The 24,766-nt window shown below is 41.5% G+C and overlaps 2 protein-coding genes across 2 annotated transcripts in view; one reads left to right on the forward strand and one right to left on the reverse strand.

Moving 5' to 3' along the window:
• Positions 1 to 104: 104 nt before the first annotated feature.
• serpine2 (serpin peptidase inhibitor, clade E (nexin, plasminogen activator inhibitor type 1), member 2) lies at positions 105 to 12,589 on the forward strand. The gene is made up of 9 exons (XM_033977391.2): positions 105 to 275; positions 1,060 to 1,327; positions 1,602 to 1,829; positions 2,436 to 2,633; positions 4,553 to 4,751; positions 5,195 to 5,292; positions 8,941 to 9,027; positions 9,126 to 9,209; positions 9,576 to 12,589. The coding sequence occupies exons 2-9, from the start codon at positions 1,066 to 1,068 to the stop codon at positions 9,611 to 9,613; spliced, it is 1,194 nt and encodes a 397-aa protein (XP_033833282.1). The 5' UTR covers positions 105 to 275; positions 1,060 to 1,065; the 3' UTR covers positions 9,614 to 12,589.
• Positions 12,024 to 24,766, reverse strand: part of ngef (neuronal guanine nucleotide exchange factor) — a 45,170-nt gene continuing 32,427 nt past the window's right edge. Inside the window, exons 13-16 of the mRNA XM_033977087.2 lie at positions 15,018 to 15,176; positions 14,635 to 14,714; positions 14,453 to 14,557; positions 12,024 to 13,158 (exon numbers count right to left, since the gene is read on the reverse strand). Coding sequence (XP_033832978.1) covers positions 12,929 to 13,158; positions 14,453 to 14,557; positions 14,635 to 14,714; positions 15,018 to 15,176 — 574 coding nt within the window. The 3' untranslated portion in view covers positions 12,024 to 12,928. The remainder of the gene's footprint in view (positions 13,159 to 14,452; positions 14,558 to 14,634; positions 14,715 to 15,017; positions 15,177 to 24,766) is intronic.

Genomic DNA, 24,766 nt, shown 5'->3' on the forward strand with positions numbered 1-24,766 from the left:
TAGAAACTGTCAAAATCTATAGTGGAAGCTTTTATTTTGAAGGACAAGCGGAAGCGTGGTTTGTTTACTTTTCTCTTGGCAGCACTAAATCATTTTCTTCTAGCGGAGAAGGCGGAGTTCATTTCAATAAAGTCCAAAACCTCCTCTTTTCAGCCAGTGGCTGTTTGCAACAAGTTGGGAGCTGTGTGGATTTTATGTAGAGGACTTATGAACTGCGCATTTGGATAACCGGAAGATTTACAAGGATAAAACATTGCACTATCGGAGAAGTTCCGGTAAGTGAGGACCATGGCTAGCTTTTAATGCATGTAAACATGACGCAGGTTGTGTTCTCAATTTACCATGAACAAACATTTACTTATACAGAATGACTAAAACACTTGCATTTTCTAACTTTCTACATGCTATTTTAAATTGCAACACACCTGATCATTGGGAAAATATGGGGAAAAAACTTCCTAAATCAGTTTAAACATTGGGTGAACTTTAATCATATGCTAAGGAAAACAGTTATTTTGACTTAAGTTCTTCCTTTGTTTCAGGTTGCCCAATAAAATCCTCACAACTTTGCAATAACCTAGATGCATTTGTACAGAAATTGGCAGGTGTAAAACAAAATTGTGGAGTTGGTTAATCATTGGTTAATGATTATAATATTTGAAGTTTTCATGGCAAATTTGCAATACATGAACAAGTATTATGCCACTACAGATGATCTATCAGATGTTATCGGATAACATAGTAAAGGGCATTTTGAGTCATCCACAGGTGACTTGGGAAATGTAATATAGACCTAGTGAATCACTGTAATTGTCAGACCTTATAAGACCTTGCCATCATGAAAGCCTGTAGTAATCTGAGATGAATCGCACACTGGGTATTTTGACTATTTCACATTTATTGTGAAACGATCTTAACTGAAATTCCAAAACGGCTATTGTGCTATTGAAAAGTAGTGTTTACATTTGCTCACTAACCAGTTTTCTGCTTCATTACATTTGATTTGATTATATTTTATTACTAGATTAATGTTTAACTCACCCACTCTCTCTGTCTCAGGTTAAAATGAAGAGTGTGTCTCTATTGTGGCTATGTGCAGCTGTGGCCTTGTTTGGCCTTGACACTGTGCTGTCCCAGGCCCCTTCCTATGGAGAGCGAGGGTCAGATTTGGGCATTCAAGTGTTCCAGCAGGTCGCCCGCTCCAAGCCTTTGGACAACGTGGTGCTGTCTCCCCATGGGGTGGCCTCCATCCTGGGAATGCTGCTCAGTGGAACCCATGGAGACACAAGGAAACAGATTGTCAATGCTCTGCGCTATAAGAAAAACGGTGACCAACTTAATGTATTTTTACATTTTACAGTTTGTCTAATGCAAACTTCTTCTAGATCTAAAATACTGTAAAGATTGGCAAAAACAGATAAAATTTTGATCTCAACACACTACATAATACATTATTCACTGTACTATACACTAGTTAAAGAATATAGATTTCGATGTAAAAGTACCGATTCAAATTAACCTTGTAATTTTGATTGTCACTTTCACTTGTAAATTTCACTAATATTAATCTTATTTTACTTCAAATTTTATTTCCCTTTCAGGACCTTATAAGATGTTGAGGAAACTCCACAAAACTTTGACAGCAAAGTCGAACCTGGACGCTGTGGTCATCGCCAACGCCATCTTCACACAGGAGGGATTTCCGCTGGAGGAAGAGTTTATGGAGACCAACAGACTCAATTTCCAGACTCTGACCAGCAGCCTGGACTTCACCAACCCCCAGGGAGCAGCAGACCACATCAATGAATGGGTCAACAACAACACACAAGGTAATGAAGCACATACGTAATGTAAAGTGAGTTTATTGTTTAATGCAATATTGTGCTTCCTCATGTCCTCCTTTTTCCCCTTAAAATATTACATGTACTCATGTACCGGAGGGTAGACAGCAAGAGACAATGGACAACAATAGACATCTTAAAAGGATGTGGGAAAAAAGCATGCAAAATTGTGGTTTCATTTCAAGTTTATTTATATAGCACACATTTAAACTCCAGGTGAAACAAATATACAGATAACACGATTCATAGGAAAAGTACAATAAAACACCAAGATATCCTGTTTAGCTAGCATTAAATGCCAGTGAGAAGAGGGTAGTTTTGAGTGTAGTTTTAAACTGCGTTAAAGACTCAGAGGATCTGACAAGCAGAGGGAGGCTGTTCCATAGTCTGGCCACAGCCACAGAAAAGCCTCTGTCACCTCTGGTACCTAATCTGTATGAGGAAAAAAATTTGATCCATTTGTTTTACTATATCGGCCAGCCCTGCTCCTGTCCCTGCATCATTCACCCATTGACCAAACTGAACGTCTCTTTGTGATTTGACCTTTCCAACTTCCTTGGACTTTTGTGGTTTAAATCTCACGTTTCTGTTCAGGCCACATCCCAACTCTGATCAAAGCAGACATGCTGGACTCTGCTCTGACCCGACTGATAGTGGTCAACTCCATCTTCTTCAAAGGACTGTGGAAAACCCGCTTTCAACCAGAAAACACCAAAATGAGGCCATTCCACGGAGGCAATGGGAATCTCTATAAAGTTCCAATGATGTCCCAACTTTCTGTTTTCAATATGGGTAAGTAAGTGAACTACTGTACTGTACTGTAAAAGTAGTATGTACTTGTAATGTTTAATCTAAAGGGTTTTAAAGACCCTGTACCAGATTTTTACCCATGTATTTGAACAAAATTTGTCTTGCTCCACTACAGATATACTGTATCAGCAGCACTTGCTGTGTGAATATGTCTACTGCGCGCTATCCACATCTAAGCATTTTATTGTGAAATAATCAGGAAGCATGTTCTCTGCTCTGGTGTCTGAGAGTTCTAAAAAATGCTTGTAAACTCTTTGTGGTGAATAATTAGGATGTTTGAAATGCATAAGTTAAGTGAGGAAAAACTAGACCACTACAAACCAATTAAAATGAACTATTTTTTTTATGTTTTTTTTTTTATTTTTTAAGTGGTTGTTGCTTTTGCAGTTATTTGAATTTAGTGTGGAGCTTTAGCAGCACAATATAATTACGTGCATTATAAATATGAGATTTGAAACTCTGCACCATCAGTCAGTTGGTTATATTTACAAAATTGAATAGCAGATTGGGCCATTTGTTCTAGAGGAACTGTCTGTATTTAATTTTGCAGTGTGCTTCTAAAGGTAAATCTACATCTAAATATCCGAAATGGCGTGTATTCATTTAGTTTTTAGTCTTGCAGTTGATGGAGATTTGTGGGATGCACATCCAGGGCATGAAGCTCCCGTTCCTCCACATCCCAAAGATGCTCTATCGGGTTGAGATCTGGTGACTGTGGGGACCATTGTAGTACAGTGAACTCATTGTCATGTTCAAGAAACCAATTTGAAATGATTCGAGCTTTATGACATGGTGCATTATCCTGCCGGAAGTAGCCATCAGAGGACGGGTACATGGTGGTCATGAAGGGATGGACATGGTCAGAAACAATGTTCAGGTAGCCCGTGGCAGTTAAACGATGCCCAATTGGCACTAAGGGACCTAAAGTGTGCCAAGAAAACATCCCCCACACCATTACACCACCACCACCAGCCTGCACAGCGGTAACAAGGCATGATGGATCCATGTTCTCATTCTGTTTACGCCAAATTCTGACTCTACCATTGGAATGTCTCAACAGAAATCGAGACTCATCAGACCAGGCAACATTTTTCCAGTGTTCAACTGTCCAATTTTGGTGAGCTCGTGCAAATTGTAGCCTCTTTTTCCTATTTTTACTGGAGATGAGTGGTACCCGGTGGGGTCTTCTGCTGTTGTAGCCCATCCGCCTCAAGGTTGTGCGTGTTGTGGCTTCACAAATGCTTTGCTGCATTCCTCGGTTGTAACGAGTGGTTATTTCAGTCAACGTTGCTCTTCTATCAGCTTGAATCACTTGGCCCATTCTCCTCTGACCTCTAGCATCAACAAGGCATTTTCGCCCACAGGACTGCCGCATACTGGATGTTTTTCCCTTTTCACACCATTGTTTGTAAACCCTAGAAATGGTTGTGCGTGAAAATCCCAGTAACTGAGCAGATTGTGAAATACTCAGACTGGCCCGTCTGGCACCAAAAACCATGCCACGCTCAAAATTGCTTAAATCACCTTTCTTTCCCATTCTGACATTCAGTTTGGAGTTCAGGAGATTGTCTTGACCAGGACCACACCCCTAAATGCATTGAAGCAACTGCCATGTGATTGGTTGATTAGATAATTGCATTAAGGAGAAATTTAACAGGTGTTCCTAATAATCCTTTAGGTGAGTGTATATACAGAGGGTTTCTTGCTCAAGTCCATTATTCCATGATTATATTTATAGTTGACTTGAAACTTAATGGGCACAAGCAGTTATAAACCATATAATACATTTTAGTGAATAAACCATATAAACAGTGAGTTATAAACCATCTTATATTGTTAATGATATGTTAAGGACAACCAGCAAATGAGCGTTAAGCTTATGGCTATATTTTAACCTCCAGCTGCAGCCAGCACACCTCAAGGCCTGAAGTATAAGGTGATAGAGCTGCCGTACCATGGAGCCTTGGTTAGCATGCTGATCATCCTGCCAAGTGAAGAGGACACACCCCTCTCCCAGGTCCTGCCCCACATCAGCACTGCCACTGTCCAAAGCTGGGACAAACTCATGCACACCAGGAAGTTTCGCCTCCTCATTCCCAGGTATGGAATTACACACAGTAAAAGAAATGATTTGGAATTGTGATTCAATTAAAAGGGCGGCATTGAGGTTTTCGATGGAGCCAAAGACGAAGTACAAACAAAAACAAGCATGACAATGCCAAAATATGTTTGTTTTTCATTTGGAAAATAAATCAGAGAATGTGCTTTTTCTCTCACTTGGATTTGACAAAAAGTTAGATTACACTGCTTGATTCATAAAAACTGTATGCCTTTTCCCAATTGCAAGCAATCCCATATAATGTCTAGAACAAAAACTCCTTTTGGAAAATTACACATATCAATTTGGCTTCACAAAGTTTAATATTTTAGTTCAAAAAGGGAATGCCAAATCTTGAGGTGGTATGTGAGAGGAATTGAAAGTAATATTGACCGTAATGTGATGTTTGTGATGCTGTATTGTTAATAATGTGATATAATTGTAGATTCACAGCTCAAGCGGAAGTGGACCTGGAATCTGCTCTCACAGCGCTTGGGATCAGAGACATGTTTAGTCAGGAAAAGGCTGACTTCAGACATACAAGTGAGTTTAATTGTTATGTACTACTAACAAAATGACCTTTTTTGTGAAGTCTATTAATTCTCCTCATATTCAAAAGATGGTAACAAGTGTTATGGCTCCATCTTGTGGCCTTATTCAAATGTGTCAGATAATTTATTTTATAAATATAATGTTATATATATATATATATATATATATAAAAATGTGTGTGTCTGTAAAATATAGAAGAAATATATATCTCCTTCTCACCCTTCGCGGGTGGTCTCATCCCCTCTCTTTGCCACACTTGGGACCTTGGGAGCTTGAGGGTTCTGCGCAGTATTTTTGCTGTTCCTAGTACTGCACTTTTCTGGACTGAGATGTCTGATGTTTTTCCTGGGATCTGAGTGCTCCGATGACCACAGGCACCACTGATATCTTCACCTTCCAGGTCTTCTCCAGCTCTTTTTTGAGCCCCTGGTATTTCTTTAGTTTTACATGTTCCTTTTTCCTGATGTTCCCATCACTTGGTACTGCGATGTCCACCACAACGGCTTTGCTCTGTTGTTTATCCATCACCACAATGTCCGGTTGGTTCGCCATCACCATTCTGTCAGTCTGTATCTGGAAGTCCCACCGGATCTTGGCTCGGTCATTGTCCACTACCTTTGGAGGTGTTTCCCACCTTGATCTTGAGGTTTCCAATCTGTACTCTGCACAGATGTTTTTGTACACTATGCCCGCCACTTGGTTATGCCGCTCTGTTTCCGCTTCCTGAGCACCTGCATCACCCAGGATCTCAAGTGGGAGCCGACCATCAGCTCCCTCATCAAGAAAGCCCAGCACAGGATGTTCTACCTGCGGCAGCTGAGGAAACGCAAGTTGCCGGTCCAGATGATGGTGCAGTTTTACACAGCCATCACTGAGTCCATCCTCACCTCCTCCATCACTGTGTGGTTCGCTGGGGCCACTGCCAGGGACAGACAGAGACTGCAGCGCATTGTGCGCTCTGCTGAGAAGGTGATTGGCTGCAGCCTTCCATCACTACAGGACCTGTACGTCTCCAGGACTTGGGGGCGAGCAGGCCGTATAGCAGCTTCTCACCCTGGACATGGACTATTTGAGCCACTTCCCTCTGGCAGGAGGCTACGGTCCATTGGGACCAGAACCTCTCCTCATAAGAACAGTTTCTTCCCCTCTGCCATTTGTCTCATGAATACTTTATAATATTTGCACAAAACTGGACACTTTATAACACCGGTCACTTTAATAAGTCATGTTTGCACTGTTGTTCTGATGCTGCTGTTGTATATATTTTCTCCCTTTAAGTATTTTATTTGATGTTTTAAGCATATCTTTTTAACTTTGTGCATGCCCTTATTTGTATTTGTATTATTCAGTGTGTTTTATGTTGGACTTTACCACCGAAGTAAGTTCCTAGTTTGTGTTCACAAACAATGGCAATAAAAGGATTCTGATTCTGAATCTGATGTATGCTTTCCCTGCCAGCATCTTACACCCTGCAGTTATGTCCTGGATTGTCTCAGGGGCCTCTTTGCACAGCCTACACATTGGTTCTTGTCTGGTGTGGTAGATCTGGGCCTCTATTGCTCTGGTGCTCAAGGCCTGCTCCTGTGCAGCCAGGATGAGTGCCTCTGTGTCCTTCAGACCAGCTCTCTCAAGCCATTGGTAGGATTTCTTGATATCAGCCACTTCAGTTATGTTCCGGTGGTACATCCCATGCAGGGGCTTGTCCTTCCATGATGGTTCCTCCAGCACCTCTTCCTCTGCGCTCCACTGTTTGAGACAGAGTACATCATCTGTTGGGGCCTTGTCTTTGATGTACTTATGGATCTTGGATGTTTCATCCTGGACTGTGACTCTCACACTCACTAGTCCTCGGCCTCCTTCTTTTCGGCTCACGTACAGTCTCAGGGTACTGGATTTGGGATGGAACCCGCCATGCATGGTCAGGAACTATGACCTATGCAGAACAGCAGTGGGGACAGTGCATCTGTGATGGTCACTTGGGCAAGTGGCTTGCCATTGGCCTCAAGGGTGGTTTTCCACAACCTCAAGTTTGCAATGAAGGCTCTTAGAGTCCTGTTGATGTTGTACAGCTCCAGGCATTCAGTGATCCATGTGTGTGGCATTGAGTCGTAGGCTTTCTTGTAATCAATCCAGGCAGGTTGGTCTTACGGGTTCTGCAGTCTCGGGTGACTGTTCAGTCTACTAGGAGCTGGTGTTTGGCTCCCCTGGTATCTTTGCCAATGCCCTTCTGTGCTCATGTATTGATCCATGTGCCCACTTATCTTAGACACGATGATGCCTGACATGAGCTTCCATGTTGTGGAGAGACAGGTTATTGGCCGATAGTTGGATGGGACAGTACCCTTTGAGGATCAGTATCGTACACCCTTCAGTTAGCCATTCAGGGTGAGTCCCATCCATTAGCAGCTGGTTCATTTGTGCTGCCAGGCGCTCATGGAGAGCAGTGGGCTTCTTTAGCCAGTAGGCGTGGATCATGTCAGGGCCTGGTGCGGTCCAGTTTTTCATGCCTGAGACTCTTTCCTGCATGTCTGCCACTGTGATGGTGACTGGATTCTGTTCGGGGAGGTTGCTGTGGTCTTCTCTCAGAGCCACCAGCCACTGTGCATTGCTGTTATGTGATGCCTCCTTCTCCCATATACCTTTCCAGTACTGTTCAGCTCTAGTGTTATTACCCTGCCATTGAGCGTACACTTTCGCCAGTTTTGTTGCAAACAGACGGTTTAGTCATCTGGCTTCATTATCTCGTGTGTCCCTCTTTAGGCGGCTGGCCAAGGCTTGGAGCCTTTGTTTGGCAATTTCCGGTGCTTCAGGTATGGGCATCTGGCTGTACCTCTTGGGTACTTGTTTTTTCATCGCACCTCTCTGGGCCCCTGACAGTTGGCTCACTTCTCTCTGCACTGCCTTGATTTTAGCCCCTAACCAGCGTTTTCATGGTGGGTATTGTTTCTCATGGCTCCCATGGTTGTTCTTATAGCCAAGCATCTCTAGGATCACTGCTCCTGAAGTGTATATCAGCTCATTGGTCTCTGTGATGGTTGAGGTAGGGATCGCCCTCTTCTAGGAGACTTTCAGATCGTACTTCACTTACCGGTAGTCTCTGCAGTTGGTGTCAGGGTTGCCTTGTGTCCATCCGGGCCATGATCTTATCTTTCAGATCAGTCGCTGCCTCGCTCAGCGTGATATTTATTGGGGCTTCGTACCCAATCTCCGGTTGGGGAGTTAATGTTAACTACCCTCGGACCTGGCGTCCTGGTTCCCCATTGCCGTAGCATATTTTGTGTTGTACCTCGTCAGTCTCATGTTGTGGTAGCAGTTGCCGTTTGTGGATGTTGGAACACTGAGCTACTAGTTGCTTAGCTGTAAGCTTGGACTGCAGGTTTCGAAGTAACCATTTTCCCCACATCTTGTTCATGTAACCTCTCTGACTGGAGTAGTAGCATTCCAACAGAGCCTTGTTCTCGCATCTCGCCCATCTCCGTCTTGTTCCAGTAGCCCATTTCTCATATATATATATATATATATATATATATACACATTTATTTTGTACGCACTAAAATACAGAATATTAACAGAATTTCACTGTCAGCCAATCTGTTCACTGATATAAATATCGGATGAATTTTGACTTTTTCTTAACAGGTTCTGAACCATTGTTTGTGTCTAAAGCGCTCCAGAAAGCCAAAGTTATTGTAAATGAAGATGGGACAAAAGCATCAGCAGCAACTAGTGAGTCTTTTCTGGTGTTCTAAAGTTATAATAACTAATTTAATTGAACATTTTCAAGTGTATTTTATTTGTGTATTAATCATTATTTCCTTATGTAGTGGCCATATTGCTTGCTCGATCCTCTCCTCCATGGGTCACTGTGGACAGACCTTTCCTCTTCCTCATTCGTCATAACCCAACAGGTAATTTTAAAGCACTATATTTCAACTAAACATTCACAATATTAATTTCTATTACCTTTTGCTTATCAATCAATCAATCAATGTTATTAAATATACCATTGAAATGACAAAGAACATTATTTTGACAGAATGCTTATATTACTGATTAAATACAAAAAAATGGCTTTTGGATACATTTGTTGGATTTGTTGCATGCAGTTGGAAATGAGGACAAATATTGGCTCGATTGAAATGTATTATAAACAGATATAAAAATGAATATAAATGAAATCAACTATTAAATTGAAACTAAATAATGCACTTGTTTTAATTTATCAAATGCGAGATGTAATTTATTTAAATGTGCTCATATTTTTGCCTTCTTAGGTACAATCCTCTTTATGGGTCAGATCAACCAGCCTTGAGTTGCACCTTTAAAAGCTTTTGCCAGGGCACTGCCAAGATGACACCGATGTTAGTGGATAGAGTTATGCACAATGTATATTCTTTATTTTAAGTACTGCTCTTTTTGTCGTGTTTTCTGCATGAGAAGCATTGAAAATGTTTCGCCAACTAAAGGGCTCAGCTTTTTTTTATTGTTACTTCTCATTTGTGTAACTTTTTTTTTTTTTTATTTTTTTTTTTACATATTTTGAATGTCTAGTGCGTATTTTTGAAAAGTCAAGCACGATAAGCAGTTTCTTTATCATTTTTTGGTTCAGAAAAAAAAGGCCCATCACTCCAGTTTCTGAGGTTCTTCTGAGTTTAATGTGTCAAGTTTTTAAACTTTTTTTCATATAAATACACAAGACATTGTCTTGTATTTTTTCTTAATATAACAGTGTTATTATGTATTCTTATCAAGAGTACTTGAATTTCTTTTATTCTACTAATGTATGTCTTTGTTTTGACAAAAGACATACAGCATTTTGACAAAAAGATATAACAGCACAAAGATGTTGATTTTAGAATAATGATCCAGGTTTTAAGTTTAAAGGACCAGGTTGGGTTTGATCTATGTAAAGTCATATGGCTGACTGTAAATCATTGCACAGCAGAGGTTGCAGTTCCATAAACACTCAAAATGTGATTATTATCATCTTTTTGGAATTATAAGACTTAAAATTGCATGTAAACAGCAAAGACATCTGATTTCTTTCTGATCATGATCGCTCTGATTACTCGCACCAGAGGTCCAAAAATCTGATGATAAGATATGCATGTAACTGCCGCCAATGAGTAGTTAAATAACTCCTAAGGCATATGTCTGCCTTATGTTTATTCTCCTCTTATTTGAAAAGTTTACTCAGCGTCAAATAGTTTATTAGCTTGCAGTAGCATTCATATTTGAGCCCAATTTATGGTAAACAACTGAAATGTGTGAAAATTTAGTGTGTTTTAGTTTCATATTACAAGTTTTTTACTGGCTATGTTACATCCAATCACTTACATTCTAACAGTAGCAACACAACAAAACATACAGCTCGTAAGGAAGCTCTGGTTAATTTATTTCTAATAATTTATATCTTCAACAACGGCCATGATTTATCAAACAGATCTGAAGTATAGAGAGAATTAGTAGTATAGGCCTACACTGTACATTCAGTTTTCACAGACTGTACTTCATGATCTGCTTTATATATAAGCTTTACATGATAATATAAGTGTCAGGTTTTTTTTAAACATTTACTACACAAAGGGTTACACTGACAAAAACAGAGAAAAGGTGAAAAATGTCGCCCTGAGTAAAAGTCATGGTTTAGTTCCTAGTTTATTGAAGTTTGGCGCTGATTTAGTCCTGGTTTAGTCTTTAGTCCTGATTTAGTGCTAGTTCGGTCAAATTCAGACCAGGAAGATCTGTGTCAAGTCTGTTTTAGTATTTTTCAGACTTGGGTATTGAAAAACAGAAGTAATTATTACAGGTATTTTACAAGAAATATATTACACTGTCTGATCCATATTCATCAAATATCAAATTTCACTTCTGAACTTGTGAATCTTTTATGACAAATTAATCATAACATAATCTTAACTAATTATAACAAATGGATTTCAAGCGCATTATGTAACCTTTTCTGGAGGACAGTGCACATGTTTGCCTCCCTGTAAATGTTATTGCTTTGCCTGGAATGTTCCACAATATGGCATTAAACTATCTATCTCTAGGGAAACAAGTAGGTGACGCCACCAAGCAGAGTTCCAGGTCAAATCTTTGGAGAGGCGAGCCGACTCAAGAATGCATATTTTTGAAGCCATTTTTTTGCAATAAAAACACCTTTAATTAATGAATGCAAGAGGGATTCATTTAATTGTCTTACTCCACACAGAGCTCTCCAAAGAGACTAGCAAGTGGCATGCTCCCCACCAGAAAAGTTACATAGTGCACCTTTAAACTAAACCTGAATTTTCTGTATGGAATAGGTGCTCCCAACATCCACAACTGATCTAACAGGCTCAGTATAACCCTATGTAGAAGGGTTTCAAGTATTGCAAAATTAGGACCATACTGATTAACAATTTAAAACATTTGATCTTTTGAATAGTCAAAAGTTCTAAAAATTACATCTATAACAGGAAAACGTGACAAAAACCCATTAATTAATCTGGCGAATACACTAACCCAAAAGGTGAAGGTTGGCTTTTATTAATACATGAAATAGATGAAATAGTGTCTGTTCTCACACTCCCACATCCCGAGACCTCTTTAAATACTAATTACAAGTACTTACAAGACAACTCTGGGCTGACAATTTTAATAGTAGTTTAGTGCAAAAATCTAAAATTTCAGCATTCATTCAGTTACATTTTAAACAATCACTTGGATTTTTTAGAAAGTTTACTTTGGAAATGTGACTGTTTATAATTATTTTACATTGACTTGAACAATGCTGTTTTCATGCAGCACATATTTACAGAACATTATAAAAGCTGACCATTCTTTAAAAAATAATAAGAGTGAACCCAGTTTCTCAAATATACTGGTACAAAGCAATTACTGACCACATTATGTTTAATACCAACTGACACAGGTAGCGAGTATTAAAAAAAGTATATATTGCGTTTTCGGGCACTTAGTTTATATATTTTAGTCCATTATTCATTAAAGAGTCTGTACCTGATGTATCTGAGCAAAATTTGTCTTGCCCCAGTACAGCTATATTCTAGAAGCAGCTCTTGAGATAAAAATATAACCACAGCATGCTGTCAGCTTTACCATGACGGCTCTGCAACTCCGCTCTGGTCTACTGAAAAGTGCATACAAACTCACTGAGAGAATAATTAGTATGCTCAGAATGTATAAGGTAAATGAGGAATAGCTTTGGACCAATGTCAATCATTTGAAATGAACTAGTTCTGTATTTCATGTTGTTAAAAGAATAAAAAATGGGTATGTGTCAGCTATTCTTCTTGCCCAAGGACACAATGACAGTATTAACAGTGAATTCTATTGTTATACTGTAATGAGCATGTTTGTCTTCATACCAAGTGCATAGAGTTGCTGACAAGAGATTTTTAATGCACAATTCCAATGCATTAGTGCCTTATAATTGTGGCTGGTCACTTCGTACTCTATAGAAAACAATTTGAAAACAGTCCGGTTCAAAACAGCTATATGAAATAGTAAAACAACTTATTTTTGTTTGGTGCAAACCTCAATGTAAAGTTTTCTTCATTTCATTATACAAACAGCAATATATTAATAGATCATAATTAAAAGTCCATGTTGGTATGTTGGAGTTTTACTGGTCACTCCATGTGTTAGAAAAGTTCTTGTTTGGGGGGCGGCGTGCGGCTCGTGCCCCAGTCCTGGCTCCGCTCTGGGGACAGCCCACTCCTTCCTGGGCCTGGTGGATCCGGAGGGCCTCACGCAGGTTTTGGATCCTCACCTCTTTGCTCTGTATCTCCTCCACAACGCGACTCGGGAACCAGCCCCGCTCGCCGTCATGAAGCCGCTCGCCCAACATCCATCCTACAGGACAAAATCAGGGATCAGTATGGACATAATAGCTGAACTAGGACCAGAATGAAGCTTATTATTCAACCTGCCCAACAAAACTCAGGGATCTGAGTGGTCATGACATGGGCTGTGATGAAACTCTTAAGATCATAACAATGTCTGCTCATATATTCGGCCCCAAGGCTAAAGGATAACCATGAAAATCTTGAGTCAAAACCGCAAAAGTGTTAACTGACATTTTGCAGTAAAATTAAACATTAGGTATCAGCAGATATCTATTTTTTACTGATGTCATCAACATTCCCTGGGGGGTGTGATGACAGAGTCACTACTCCTGAAAGAGCTGACTTAATTGGAACTACAACAGGTGAGATGATTTCTCTCTCGCACATAAAATTACAGTCACAAGCTAGCTAGCATTGGCCAACAGGTTTTTTTCAGTTAGTCATATTGATCACAGACCCCAGAAAATGTGTTGTTTAAATCCATTTTGTATTTTTTATTTAGTTTTCTTGAAACCGTCTTGTCAGTGTTTGCTAATATCTGCATTGTGTCCTTCATAGTAAATGCTGAACATTCCACCATAGAGATACATGTAGCACACCCCCAGAGTGAAGTCACAAGTATCAATAGCATATAGCAGTAATTGGTGTACCACAGACAAAAAGCACTTCAAATGAGAATCATATTTGCCCCAAACTCCGCCCTATGTAACTTTTACATAACCTGCTTGTCTCCATGGAAATGTTATTGCAGCATGGCATTAAACAGATCTATCTTAAATTTATTCAAGTCCAAGTGTTTTCATTAGTAGTTTCATTTCACAAATATTAAAGTGTGATATATTGGTGAAGAAAATATAAAGGATAAATGAGAAGACTGAAACAAATTTTTGTCACTGACACAATAACCCTGAAGTAGAATTATACCCAAAAAAAAACCTATTCTTAATGTGTTCTGTAACCATATTATACAAACTGCATTAAATAAACAACAGAATGCAACACTTCAGTAGTTAGTTTGTATCTATAAAAAAGTAATAAAGTTATTTATTTGACCTTCTATGACTCAAATCTAATTGTACAACAAAATAATTACAAAATGTTCCCACAAAGAACACAAAGAAAAAGTACAAAGAAATAGTACCCACAATAAATATTAACCCCCAAAAACTATTGTTAAATCTATCATGTAAAATTGATAAAAATGGATTCTTATTGTGAGCGGGATTGCAAACATGTGATGAGGGGTACTTGCTGCACTTTTAAGTAAATAGACAGACTACACAGACAACATGAAATCTCACCATCGTCTGTTCGCTCCAGCAGATTCAATATGTCGGCCATTTCTATGGACAGCTCATCTGGTTCCTGTGACGAGTATGACTGGATGCACTGGACCTGAGGGGAGTCTACAATGGCTCAACACCAATTAGTTTATTTATCTGGAAAAGGATAAAAGTTATTTCTATCAAAGTCATTATCAAACCTGATTGATGGGTGCTTGTGGACATGAACCGTGTGCGACGACTTGGGGTCAGAGCATACATCCATCTTAGTTTGTCACTCCTACACAGAACAGAAAAGGGGACTTATTAGTATAGTATTTTAAATAATTAAATATAGTACATTTTGGAGGTGGAAATTCATCCCTAAAGCTCCCTTTGTTTAACTTTTTTATTTTATTTTTTTGTCAAAGCGAGCGGCCAACTCATGTGGCTGCAGTACTTGGCATTTTTACATTTTTAAACAGGTACTTTAATACTTAAATAGATATTTTATGTGATACTTTTACTTGAGTATTTTTCCCATTTACACTGTTGGCCAGGAAGCCATGTTAAGCTTGTCTGCTGGTTGGTTGTTGATACTCACATACTGGTAGTCTTGAGCATATAGTTTACTGTCCGTTCCTCTTGGTTTTCCAGCAGTCTGAGATTGAAGACGTTGGCCAAGAGCTGCCCCTGGTCTTCAAGGTCGTCAGTCCTCAACATGGCTCTAGTGCAGGAGTCCAACACCTGGAACTTATCTCCACTGAAAAAGACAACAGGCATTTTACTGTTACAACCATGAAACATCAAGGTAAACAATATGAACCTGTCTAGAATGGAGGTTAGGTTAATACCGTCAGAATTAGAGATTTTGAAACTTGAGTCTGATGCCATATGTTTTAGATGTATTAACCAGTATATCAGTATTGACCTCTCAGTTAAAACCAATCTCAGAAGCAAAGCAGATGGGCCAATGATACAGATTGGCAGTCTTGCTTCATAATCTACCGCAGGGCAGCTGTGGCTATATATATATATGGCTATATATATATATATATATATATATATATATATATATATATATATATATGGCTATATATATGGCTATATATATATATGGCTATATATATGGCTATATATATATATATATATATATATATATATATATATATATATATATATATATATATATATATAATACATTTTATTTGTTAGGCGCCTTTCAAGGCTCTCAAGGTCGCCGTACACATATACACACAAACACAATACAAATAGAACAATGTAAAATGATTAAAAATACATTTAAAAACAAATATAGATTAAAAGACAGAGCAGTTATGGTCAGAGTGGTCAGGATGAGAAGGCCTTTCTAAACAGATAAGTTTTGAGTTTAGATTTGAAGTGTGGGAGTGAGTGTGTGTTGCGGAGGTCGTAAGGGAGGGAGTTCCAGAGCTGGGGAGCAGAGCAGCTGAAGGCTCTGCTCCCCATAGTGACAAGACGGGCAGGAGGGACAGTGAGGTGCAGGGAAGAGGAGGAGCGGAGGGAGTGGGCGGGTGTGGAGATGTGAATGAGGTCAGACAGGTATGGAGGGGCCAGGTTGTGGAGAGCTTTGTATGTGAGGAGTATGATTTTGTAGTGTATGCGGTGCGTGATGGGGAGCCAGTGGAGCTGTTGCAGGACAGGTGTGATGTGGTGATGGGAGGGTGTGTGTGTGATAATGCGGGCAGCTGAGTTTTGGACCAGTTGGAGTTTATGGAGTGATTTCTGTGGGAGTCCGAACAAAAGAGAATTGCAATAATCAATACGAGAAGTGACCAGGCTATGGATGAGGATGGCGGTGGTGTGTGGGGTGAGTGAGGGACGGAGGCGGTGGATGTTTCTGATGTGGAAATAGGCGGACCGGGTGATGTTGTTGATATGGGAGGTGAAGGAAAGTGTGCTGTCGAGGATGACACCCAGACTCTTTACCTGAGGGGAGGGGGAGATATATATATATATATACACACACTGTGTGTGTGTGTGTGTGTGTGTGGGTGTGTGTGGGGGGGGGGGGGGGGGGGTGTGTGTGTGTGAATATGAATGAATATGAATGAATATGAGAGAGCGAGAGAGAGAGCGAGAGAGAAAGTTGCAATGGCATTACAGGACATTTATACTGGGTTCACACTTGCACTTACCACCTCAAAATTGGGACTGCATCCAGAAGTAAACCAAGATTAGACAAGAACTAAACCAGAACTAGAACCAGAAGTAAGCCAGGACTAGACCAAACCAAATCTATAAGAGGACTCAAACCAGGACAAAACCAGGAGTGTGAAGGTACTATGATGGAAATGTAAGTATATTCATGTTGTGTCTTTAAAAGCATTTGATCTAGGATTTACGGGTAGGTTACGGACATGGCGGCAGCTTAGGACGGTTCCCTGACTAAAGTAAGTCTTTTCTTTTTTTTGTGATCAAATTTTTATTAAAGTATCAGTCTCAGGTGCAAATATACAGATTAGAATCTGATTACCTTTTCCCCCTTCTTTTTTCCCACCCGCCACCCTGATGGGCATATAGACAAAAAATAAAATAAAATGAAATAAATTAATTAATTAATAAAATTAACAATAATAATAATGACAAATTAAATACAAAATAAACATATAAAAACAATACAATGTAATAATAATAATAATAATAATAGTAAAAGTAAAATAAAAAAATAAAAATAAAATAATAATCCCGTCCAGGTTTGAATTCTTTCCATACAGTAACAGCAAATTTCCTCCATCAAAAGACATCAGCAGAAATTAGATTATACATATTCATTATGTACTATATATATAAAAAGGACTTAAGCATACACAAATTGTGCATCTTTCATAGATATACAGTTAGAGCAGTACAGTTTGACATAAACATCCACATAGTGCAGGGAGACAAAAAAAACTAAAACAAAAAAAAAAACAAAAAAAAAACAAAAAAACAAAAAACCATATATTCAGATTTTGATTTTGGCTAGTAAGTCAGACCAGCAAAAAATGTTTTTTGCTTTTGCTCCGTGCATTCGAGCAGCAGAACACTCCAGCTGAATTATTTCTCGGTAAGACAAAAGCCACCCTTTTACAGTCAAAGGTTGAAGTGACTTCCAGCGACATGTTACCATTTTTTTTTGCAGCTGTGAGGCCTGCTAGTAATGCACGCCGGTCATTGATTGTCAAGTTTAGTTTGGAAAGATCATTTAGCAAAATAAGCCTCTGAGTGCAAGGGATGGTTACGCCTATTATTTTAGATAGTGTCCTTGAGACATTTTCCCAGAAGTGTTTCACTTCCGGGCACTCCCAGACCATGTGAAGGAAAGTGCCAATAGTTTTGCCAGCGCAGAGATCACAGTGAGGGTTGTCTTTTATTTTCATTTGGTGTAATCTTCTAGGGTATAAGTAAGCTCGATGAATTATTTTATAATGAATCATCTGGTGATTGGGATTCCTCGATGAAAGGGAAATATTGGACCAGATATGATTCCAATCCCACTCTGAGTGATCCCTCAGTTCAGTTTTCCAAAGCTGCTCGATCGGTAAATTTTTCTGGGAGCTCTTAAGAATTAAATTATACAGGTCTGAAATCGTTCCAGAACTTTGTGTTTTCGCCAAGATAATGTGAAGGGGGTGATTTTCCAGCATGCACCCCCAAGGAACCCCATGTGAACGCATTGCTGTGCGCAACTGTAGGTAGAAAAAAAAAGATGTACCTGGTAAATTATAGCATTTTTGTAAATCATGGAACTCTCTTAATCCATTATGCCCTATAATATTACTAAAGTCACAAACCCCTTTTTGCTCCCAAGATAAAAAAGAGATGGGTTTCTTATCAATTAGAAGTGAATGATTATGAAAGATCGGTGTCTGAAGGAAATATTGGACATCTTTCCCCAGTAAATTGTTGACTCTGTTCCAGACATCTAAAAGATGAGTAATAATGGGTCCATAAAGGCTTTTAACAGTTTTATATGACAATTTAGCATGTAGCAAGGTGGGCATAGTATAAGGTTTAATCAATTGCGCTTCAATTGGTACCCACGCTGCAGATTTTCCAGATTTAATCCATGCAGTAAGTGATCTTAAAGCAAAGCACCATGAGTACCATTCAAAGTTAGGAAGGCCCATCCCTCCAAAGGATTTTAACCTAGACAGAGTTGAAGCCCTGATTCTAGGCTTTTTTTTATTCCAAAGAAATAGGCTTATAATTGAATGTAATTTTTTAAAAAAGTCTTGTGGTGGGGCGAGTGGTAACATGGAGCTCATGAAATTTATACGGGGCAATAAATTCATTTTGATTACGGACATGCGAGCCTGAAACGACATGGGGAGAGAGGCCCACCTTTTAAGATCACCATCTATGATAGACAACAGATTTTTGTAGTTATTTTCAATCAGGGGATTTAGGGAGGAGTGAATGAGAACTCCTAAATATTTTATACTTGATACAATTGGTATATTATAAGAGCGCTCATTTAATATCGTTGATCCCAGAGGCATCAAGGCGGATTTAGCCCAGTTCACCCTATAACCCGAAATGTTTCCAAACAATTCAAATATGTTCAAAAGATAAGGTACTGATTGCGATGGATTGCTGGTGTAAATTAAAATGTCATCTGCATACAGTGAAATATGATGAGGTGTGTCATATATTGTAATAGGTGCAATTTCTTTAGACTGCCTTACTAGTTGTGCAATGGGTTCCAAAGACAAACAAAATAAGAGTGGAGATAGGGGGCAACCCTGACGCGAAGAGCGAGACACAGAAAAGACGGGTGAGCACACATTACCCGTTAGCACAAGTGCTGTAGGATTGGCGTACATGGTTTTAATCATGCTAATAAAACCAGGTGGAAAACCCATATGATGCAGCACATCCCACAGATAGCCCCATTCCAGCCGGTCAAACGCCTTCTCAGCATCCAGTGATAGGATAACGTTTTGATTTGCAGATTGACAAGATGAATCTATGATATGGAGCAAGCGTCGGATGTTGTCAGAAGCTAATCTAGATTTAATAAAACCTGTTTGATCATAATGAACTAAATAAGTCATATGTTGTTCAAGTCTATTAGCAAGAATTTTAGCAAACACTTTAAGCTCTGTGTTCAGAAGGCTGAGTGGCCGGTAAGAGGAGCAGTCAGTTGGCGGCTTGTCCTTCTTAAGCAAAAGAGAAATAATCGCCATATTGGCACTATCATTGAAAGATCCTTTGATTATAGAGTAATTAATCATATCTAAAAGCAACGGGCCAAGCTGAGTCCAGAAAGCAATGTACAGCTCTGGTGGCATTCCATCTATTCCCGGTGATTTACCTTTGTTCATGGAATGAATAGCTTTACTTAATTCCTCCATAGTCACAGGTGTTTCTAAAGCACCGGCAGATTCAGGTGGCAATTTAGGTAGATTAAGAGAATTTAAGAAATCACTACATGCTTTTTTATCATATGTTACTTCAGATGCATATAATTTAGTATAGAAATCTCTAAATGTGCTGTTAATTTTTCCAGGATCTGAGGTGATGGTGCCTCCACTAGTGGCTATGGCAGAAATATTTGCCAGTTGTTCATTATTACGAATTTTGTAAGCCAAAAGGCGACTTGGTCTGGCACTGTTTAAGTAATGTTTCTGCCGCACACGTTGTATCTGAAACTCAGCTTCCCGTCTTAATAATTCATTTAGTTGCTCAGATTTATCTTGCCGCATTTTTAAATTTTCGGGTGTCATTTTAGTAATCATATTCTTTTCTATGGCACATATTTCTGTTTCTAGGGTCTCAATTTTAAACTTATTTGCTCTATTTAAGTAAGTCTTTTCTGATTTTACCAAACCAAATGTTGAATATCACCAAAGGGGACACTACTATGACAAGAGGGAGAACAAAGAGGACTGAACGTAGCACAGGAGAAGACGTCAAAGAAGTTGGAAAGCCAGACGAGCTAACAGCTACAAAGCTAATAGCAGCAACCATGTTTGCGGACAAGAGACACGTACCTGATAATATGTCGGATCTACAAACTGTACACCGTGAAATAAAATATTTTCGGCATGAACACCCAGAATCGTTCAAGGAGCTGAAAGATGACATTAAAAAGACAAACACGTCGCAGAAGCAGAGGAACGCATAATGGAGTCAGAGGAGCGCATTCAAAATATTGAGGATGCCACTCTGGAGCTTTTGAAAATACACAAGAAGTTAATGGACAGGCTGACTGACCAAGAGGGACGCTCCAGAAGGGATAATATCAGAATTCAAGATGTGAAGGAAGGGGCAGAAGATGGGGCCCAGTCAATGATTGCCTTTATTGAGTACCTCCTAAAAGAGAACCTGGACTTTGCGCCACCACTTGAACTCAACATTGAAAGAGCCCCCCATGCGGGGGTAGCGAAACCACCTAAAGACACCCCGCCAAGCTCGATAGTGGTACAGTTGTTAAGTTACAAAAGCAAGGAATGCGATCATCATGGCAGCATAGCAGCAACGGGGCTTCATGTATGAGGGGAGGAGAATAATCATTGATCATGATTATGCACTGGAGATTTTGAAACAACAGAAAGAATATACAGAGGCAAAGAAAGTGCTTAAACAAAACAAAATACGCTTCCACACGCCATTTCCTGCAAGGCTCTGGATGTTCTATGATGAAGGGACGCAGATGTACAACACAGCGGTGGAGGTGACTGTGGTGACACTGATGGAGGATGTGTTTGAGAGGATGAAGCACTTAACATGGCATGTGGGCAGAGCAGCAAGTGGAGGACATCAGGCGGATGCAAGACCGGTGTTTAAGCAAAAACTGGACTCTTTCAGGAGATCACCATTGGACCCGGTCAAGTGACTGTTGTTATTGGCTCAAATCAAAGTGAATCAAGGTGAGGTGTAAAATACATATACTGTAATGTTCATTGTAAATCTCCATTACATTAAAATATAGTCGGGACTTATTTTCTCTGATCTGCCAGTAAATGCAAGTTGAATTTTACTTTTTATGCCATGGGGGCCCTCTGGTGGTTTAGATCCAGAGGCTATCCCCCTGAGCCTTTGTCGTGCTCATTTAGGGTCAAGGAAGAGACCCCATGGATGGAAGTTACTTTATTTTTGCGTTTCAAAGCAAAGTTTTGTTATGTTCTTTGTTCTGTGGTGTGGTTGTAGCATGGGGAATATTCGCAAATACACACATTTAAAAAATGGCTTTACAAAACAATTTGGTTAAAATATCTTCATACAATGTGAATGGAATTCCCAACCCAATTAAAAGAAATTAAATTCTAAGCAAGATGAAAAAGGAGGGGGTGGGAGTAGCTTTCTTACAAGAAACTCACTTGACAGAAAAAGATCACGATAAATTAAAGAGAAGTGGATATTCTCATTCGAATGGTCCTGGGAGCTATTTTGTCGGGGGCGTCATGCCCCTGGTAAGGTCACTCATGGCGAACAGGTCCTGGGAGACGGGTCTGACTAAGAACGGTTCAGAAGCCCAACATGAAGAGGAAACCAACAAGGCCAGTTACATCACCCGGACTGGCGTTACCGAGGCCCCACACTGGAGCCAGGCCTGGGGTGGGTGCTCGGCAGCAAGCGCCTGGTGGCCGGACCTTTCCCCACGGGGCCCAGCCGGGCCCAGCCCGAAGGAAGGACGTGGAGCCATCCTCCCGTGGGCCCACCACCTGCGGGAGAAGCCATGAGGGGTGGGTGCAGAGAGATCCGGGTGGCAGTCGAAGGCGGGAACCTCAACGACCGAATCTTTGGATATGGGGACTAGCTCTGGGGACATGGAATGTCACCTCGCTGGGGGGGAAGGAGCATGAGCTTGTGCGGGAGGTTGAGCGTTACCGGCTAAATATAGTCGGCCTCACCTCCATGCACAGCTTGGGCTCTGGAACCCAACTCCTTGAGAGGGGTTGGACTCTCCATTTCTCTGGCGTTGCCCGCGGGGAGCGGCGAGCTGGTGTGGTCTTGCTCATTGCCCCACAGCTCAGCCGCCAAGTGTTGGAGTTCACCCCGGTGAACGAGAGGGTCGCGTCCCTGTGCCTTCGGGTCGGGGACAGGTCTCTCACTGTTGTGTCGGCCTACGGGCCAAACAGAGTACCCGGCCTTCTTGGAGTCCCTGGGAGGGGTACTAGACAGTGCACCACCCGGGGACTCCATTGTTCTCCTGGGTGACTTCAATGCCCATGTGGGTAATGACAGTGACACTTGGAGGGGCATTGGGAGGAATGGCCTCCCCGATCTGAACCCGAGTGGTGTTTTGTTATTGGGCTTCTGTGCTAGTCACAGTTTGTCCATAACAAACACCATGTTCAAGCACAAGGGTGTCCATCAGTGCACGTGGCACCAGGACACCCTAGGTCAGAGGTCGATGATCGACTTTGTTGTTGTGTCATCTGATCTCCGGCCGCGTGTCTTGGACACTCGGGTGAAGAGAGGGGCTGAGCTGTCAATTGATCACCACCTAGTGGTTAGTTGGATCCGCTGGCAGAGGAGGACGCCGGACAGACCTGGCAGGCCCAAGCGTATCGTGAGGGTCTGCTGGGAACGTCTGGCGGAGCCCTCTGTCAGGGGGGTCTTCAACTCACACCTCCGGGAGAGCTTCTCCCTGATCCTGGGGGAGGCTGGGGACATGGACTCTGAGTGGGCCATGTTCTCCTCCTCTATTGTCGATGCGCCTGCTCGTAGTTGTGGTCGTAAGGTCTGCGGTACCTGGGGAGCGACAGTGGCTCAGTGGTTAGAGTGTTGGTCCCCCAATCCGAAGGTTGGAGGATCGAGTCCCGCTCGGACCAAGTTCTGTCATTGTGTCCTTAGGCAAGACACTTCACCCACATTGCCTAGTATGAAAGTGGTGTGTGCGTGAATGATAGGTGGTCGGAGGGGCCGATGGCGCAGATTGGCGCCATCACCAAGTGTGGAAATGAATGAATAATGACTATAGTGTAGCGCTTTGACAAGCCTGTAAAGCGCATTACAAGTGTAATTATTATTATTATTAAGTAAGGGATGCCGTCAGGCTGAAGAAGGAGTCCTATCGAGCCTTGTTGGCTCATGGGAGTCCTGAGGCAGCTGATGAGTACCGGCAGGCCAAGCATGCCGCAGCTTGTGCAGCCACAGAGGCAAAAACTCGGGGTTGGGAAGAGTTAGGGGAGGCCATGGAGGAGGACTATCGGGGACGGCCTCAAAGAGATTCTGGCAAACCTCCGACGCCTCAGGAGGGGAAGCAGTGCCTCACCAGCACTGTTTACAGTGCAAGTGGAGAGCTGCTGACCTCGACTGGGAATGTTTTCTGGCGGTGGAAGGAATACTTTAGGGATCTCCTCAATCCCACTGTCACATCTTCCGAGGAGGAAGCAGAGTCTGGGGACCCGGAGGTGGACTTGTCCTTCACCCTGGCTGAAGTCACCGAGGTGGTTGGCAAGCTCCTTGGTGGCAAGGCTCCGGGGGTGGACGAGATACGTCCTGAGTACCTCAAGTCTCTGGATGTTTTGGGGCTGTCTTGGCTGGCACGTCTCTGCAACATCGCGTGGCGGTCGGGGACAGTACCTGTGGAATGGCAGACCGGGGTGGTGGTCCCTCTGTATAAGAAGGGGGACCGGAGGGTGTGTTCCAATTACAGGGGAATCACACTCCTCAGCCTTCCCGGTAAGGTCTATTCCAGGGTACTGGAGAGTAGAATTCGACCGATAGTCGAACCTCGGATTCAAGAGGAGCAGTGTGGTTTTCGTCCTGGTCGCGGAACACTGGACCAGCTCTATACTCTCCATCGGGTCCTTGAGGGTTCATGGGAGTTTGCCCAACCAGTCCACATGTGTTTTGTGGATCTGGAGAAGGCATTCGACCGTGTCCCTCGTGGTGTCTTTTGGGGGGAGCTCTGGGAGTATGGGGTCCGGGGCTCTTTGCTAAGGGCTGTCTGGTCCCTGTATGACCGGAGCAGGAGCTGTGTTCGCATTGCCGGTAGTAAGTCAGACCTGTTCCCGGTGCATGTTGGACTCCGCCAGGGCTGCCCTTTGTCACCGGTTCTGTTCATTATATTTATAAACAGAATTTCTAGGCGCAGCCAGGGGCTGGAGGGGGTCTGGTTTGGGAACCACAGGATTTCGTCTCTGCTGTTTGCAGATGATGTTGTCCTGATGGCTTCTTTGAGCCAGGACCTGCAGCAGGCACTGGGGTGGTTTGCAGCCGAGTGTGAAGCGGCTGGGATGAGAATCAGCTCCTCCAAATCCAAGGCCATGGTTGTTGACCGGAAAAAGGTGGTTTGCCCTCTCCGGGTGGGTGGTGAGTCTCTGCCTCAAGTGGAGGAGTTCAAGTATCTCGGGGTCTTGTTCACAAGCGAGGGAA

The sequence above is a fragment of the Periophthalmus magnuspinnatus genome, chromosome 13 (assembly GCF_009829125.3).
Source record: "Periophthalmus magnuspinnatus isolate fPerMag1 chromosome 13, fPerMag1.2.pri, whole genome shotgun sequence".
NCBI classification, from domain to species: Eukaryota; Metazoa; Chordata; class Actinopteri; order Gobiiformes; family Gobiidae; genus Periophthalmus; species Periophthalmus magnuspinnatus.

Coding starts and splice junctions, on each gene's coding strand:
- serpine2 (XM_033977391.2), top strand. CDS start 1,066: ATGAAGAGTGTGTCTCTATTGTGGCTATGTGCAGCTGTGGCCTTGTTT. Junction 1,830..2,435: donor GGTCAACAACAACACACAAG/GTAATGAAGCAC, acceptor GTTTCTGTTCAG/GCCACATCCCAACTCTGATC. Junction 4,752..5,194: donor TTTCGCCTCCTCATTCCCAG/GTATGGAATTAC, acceptor ATATAATTGTAG/ATTCACAGCTCAAGCGGAAG.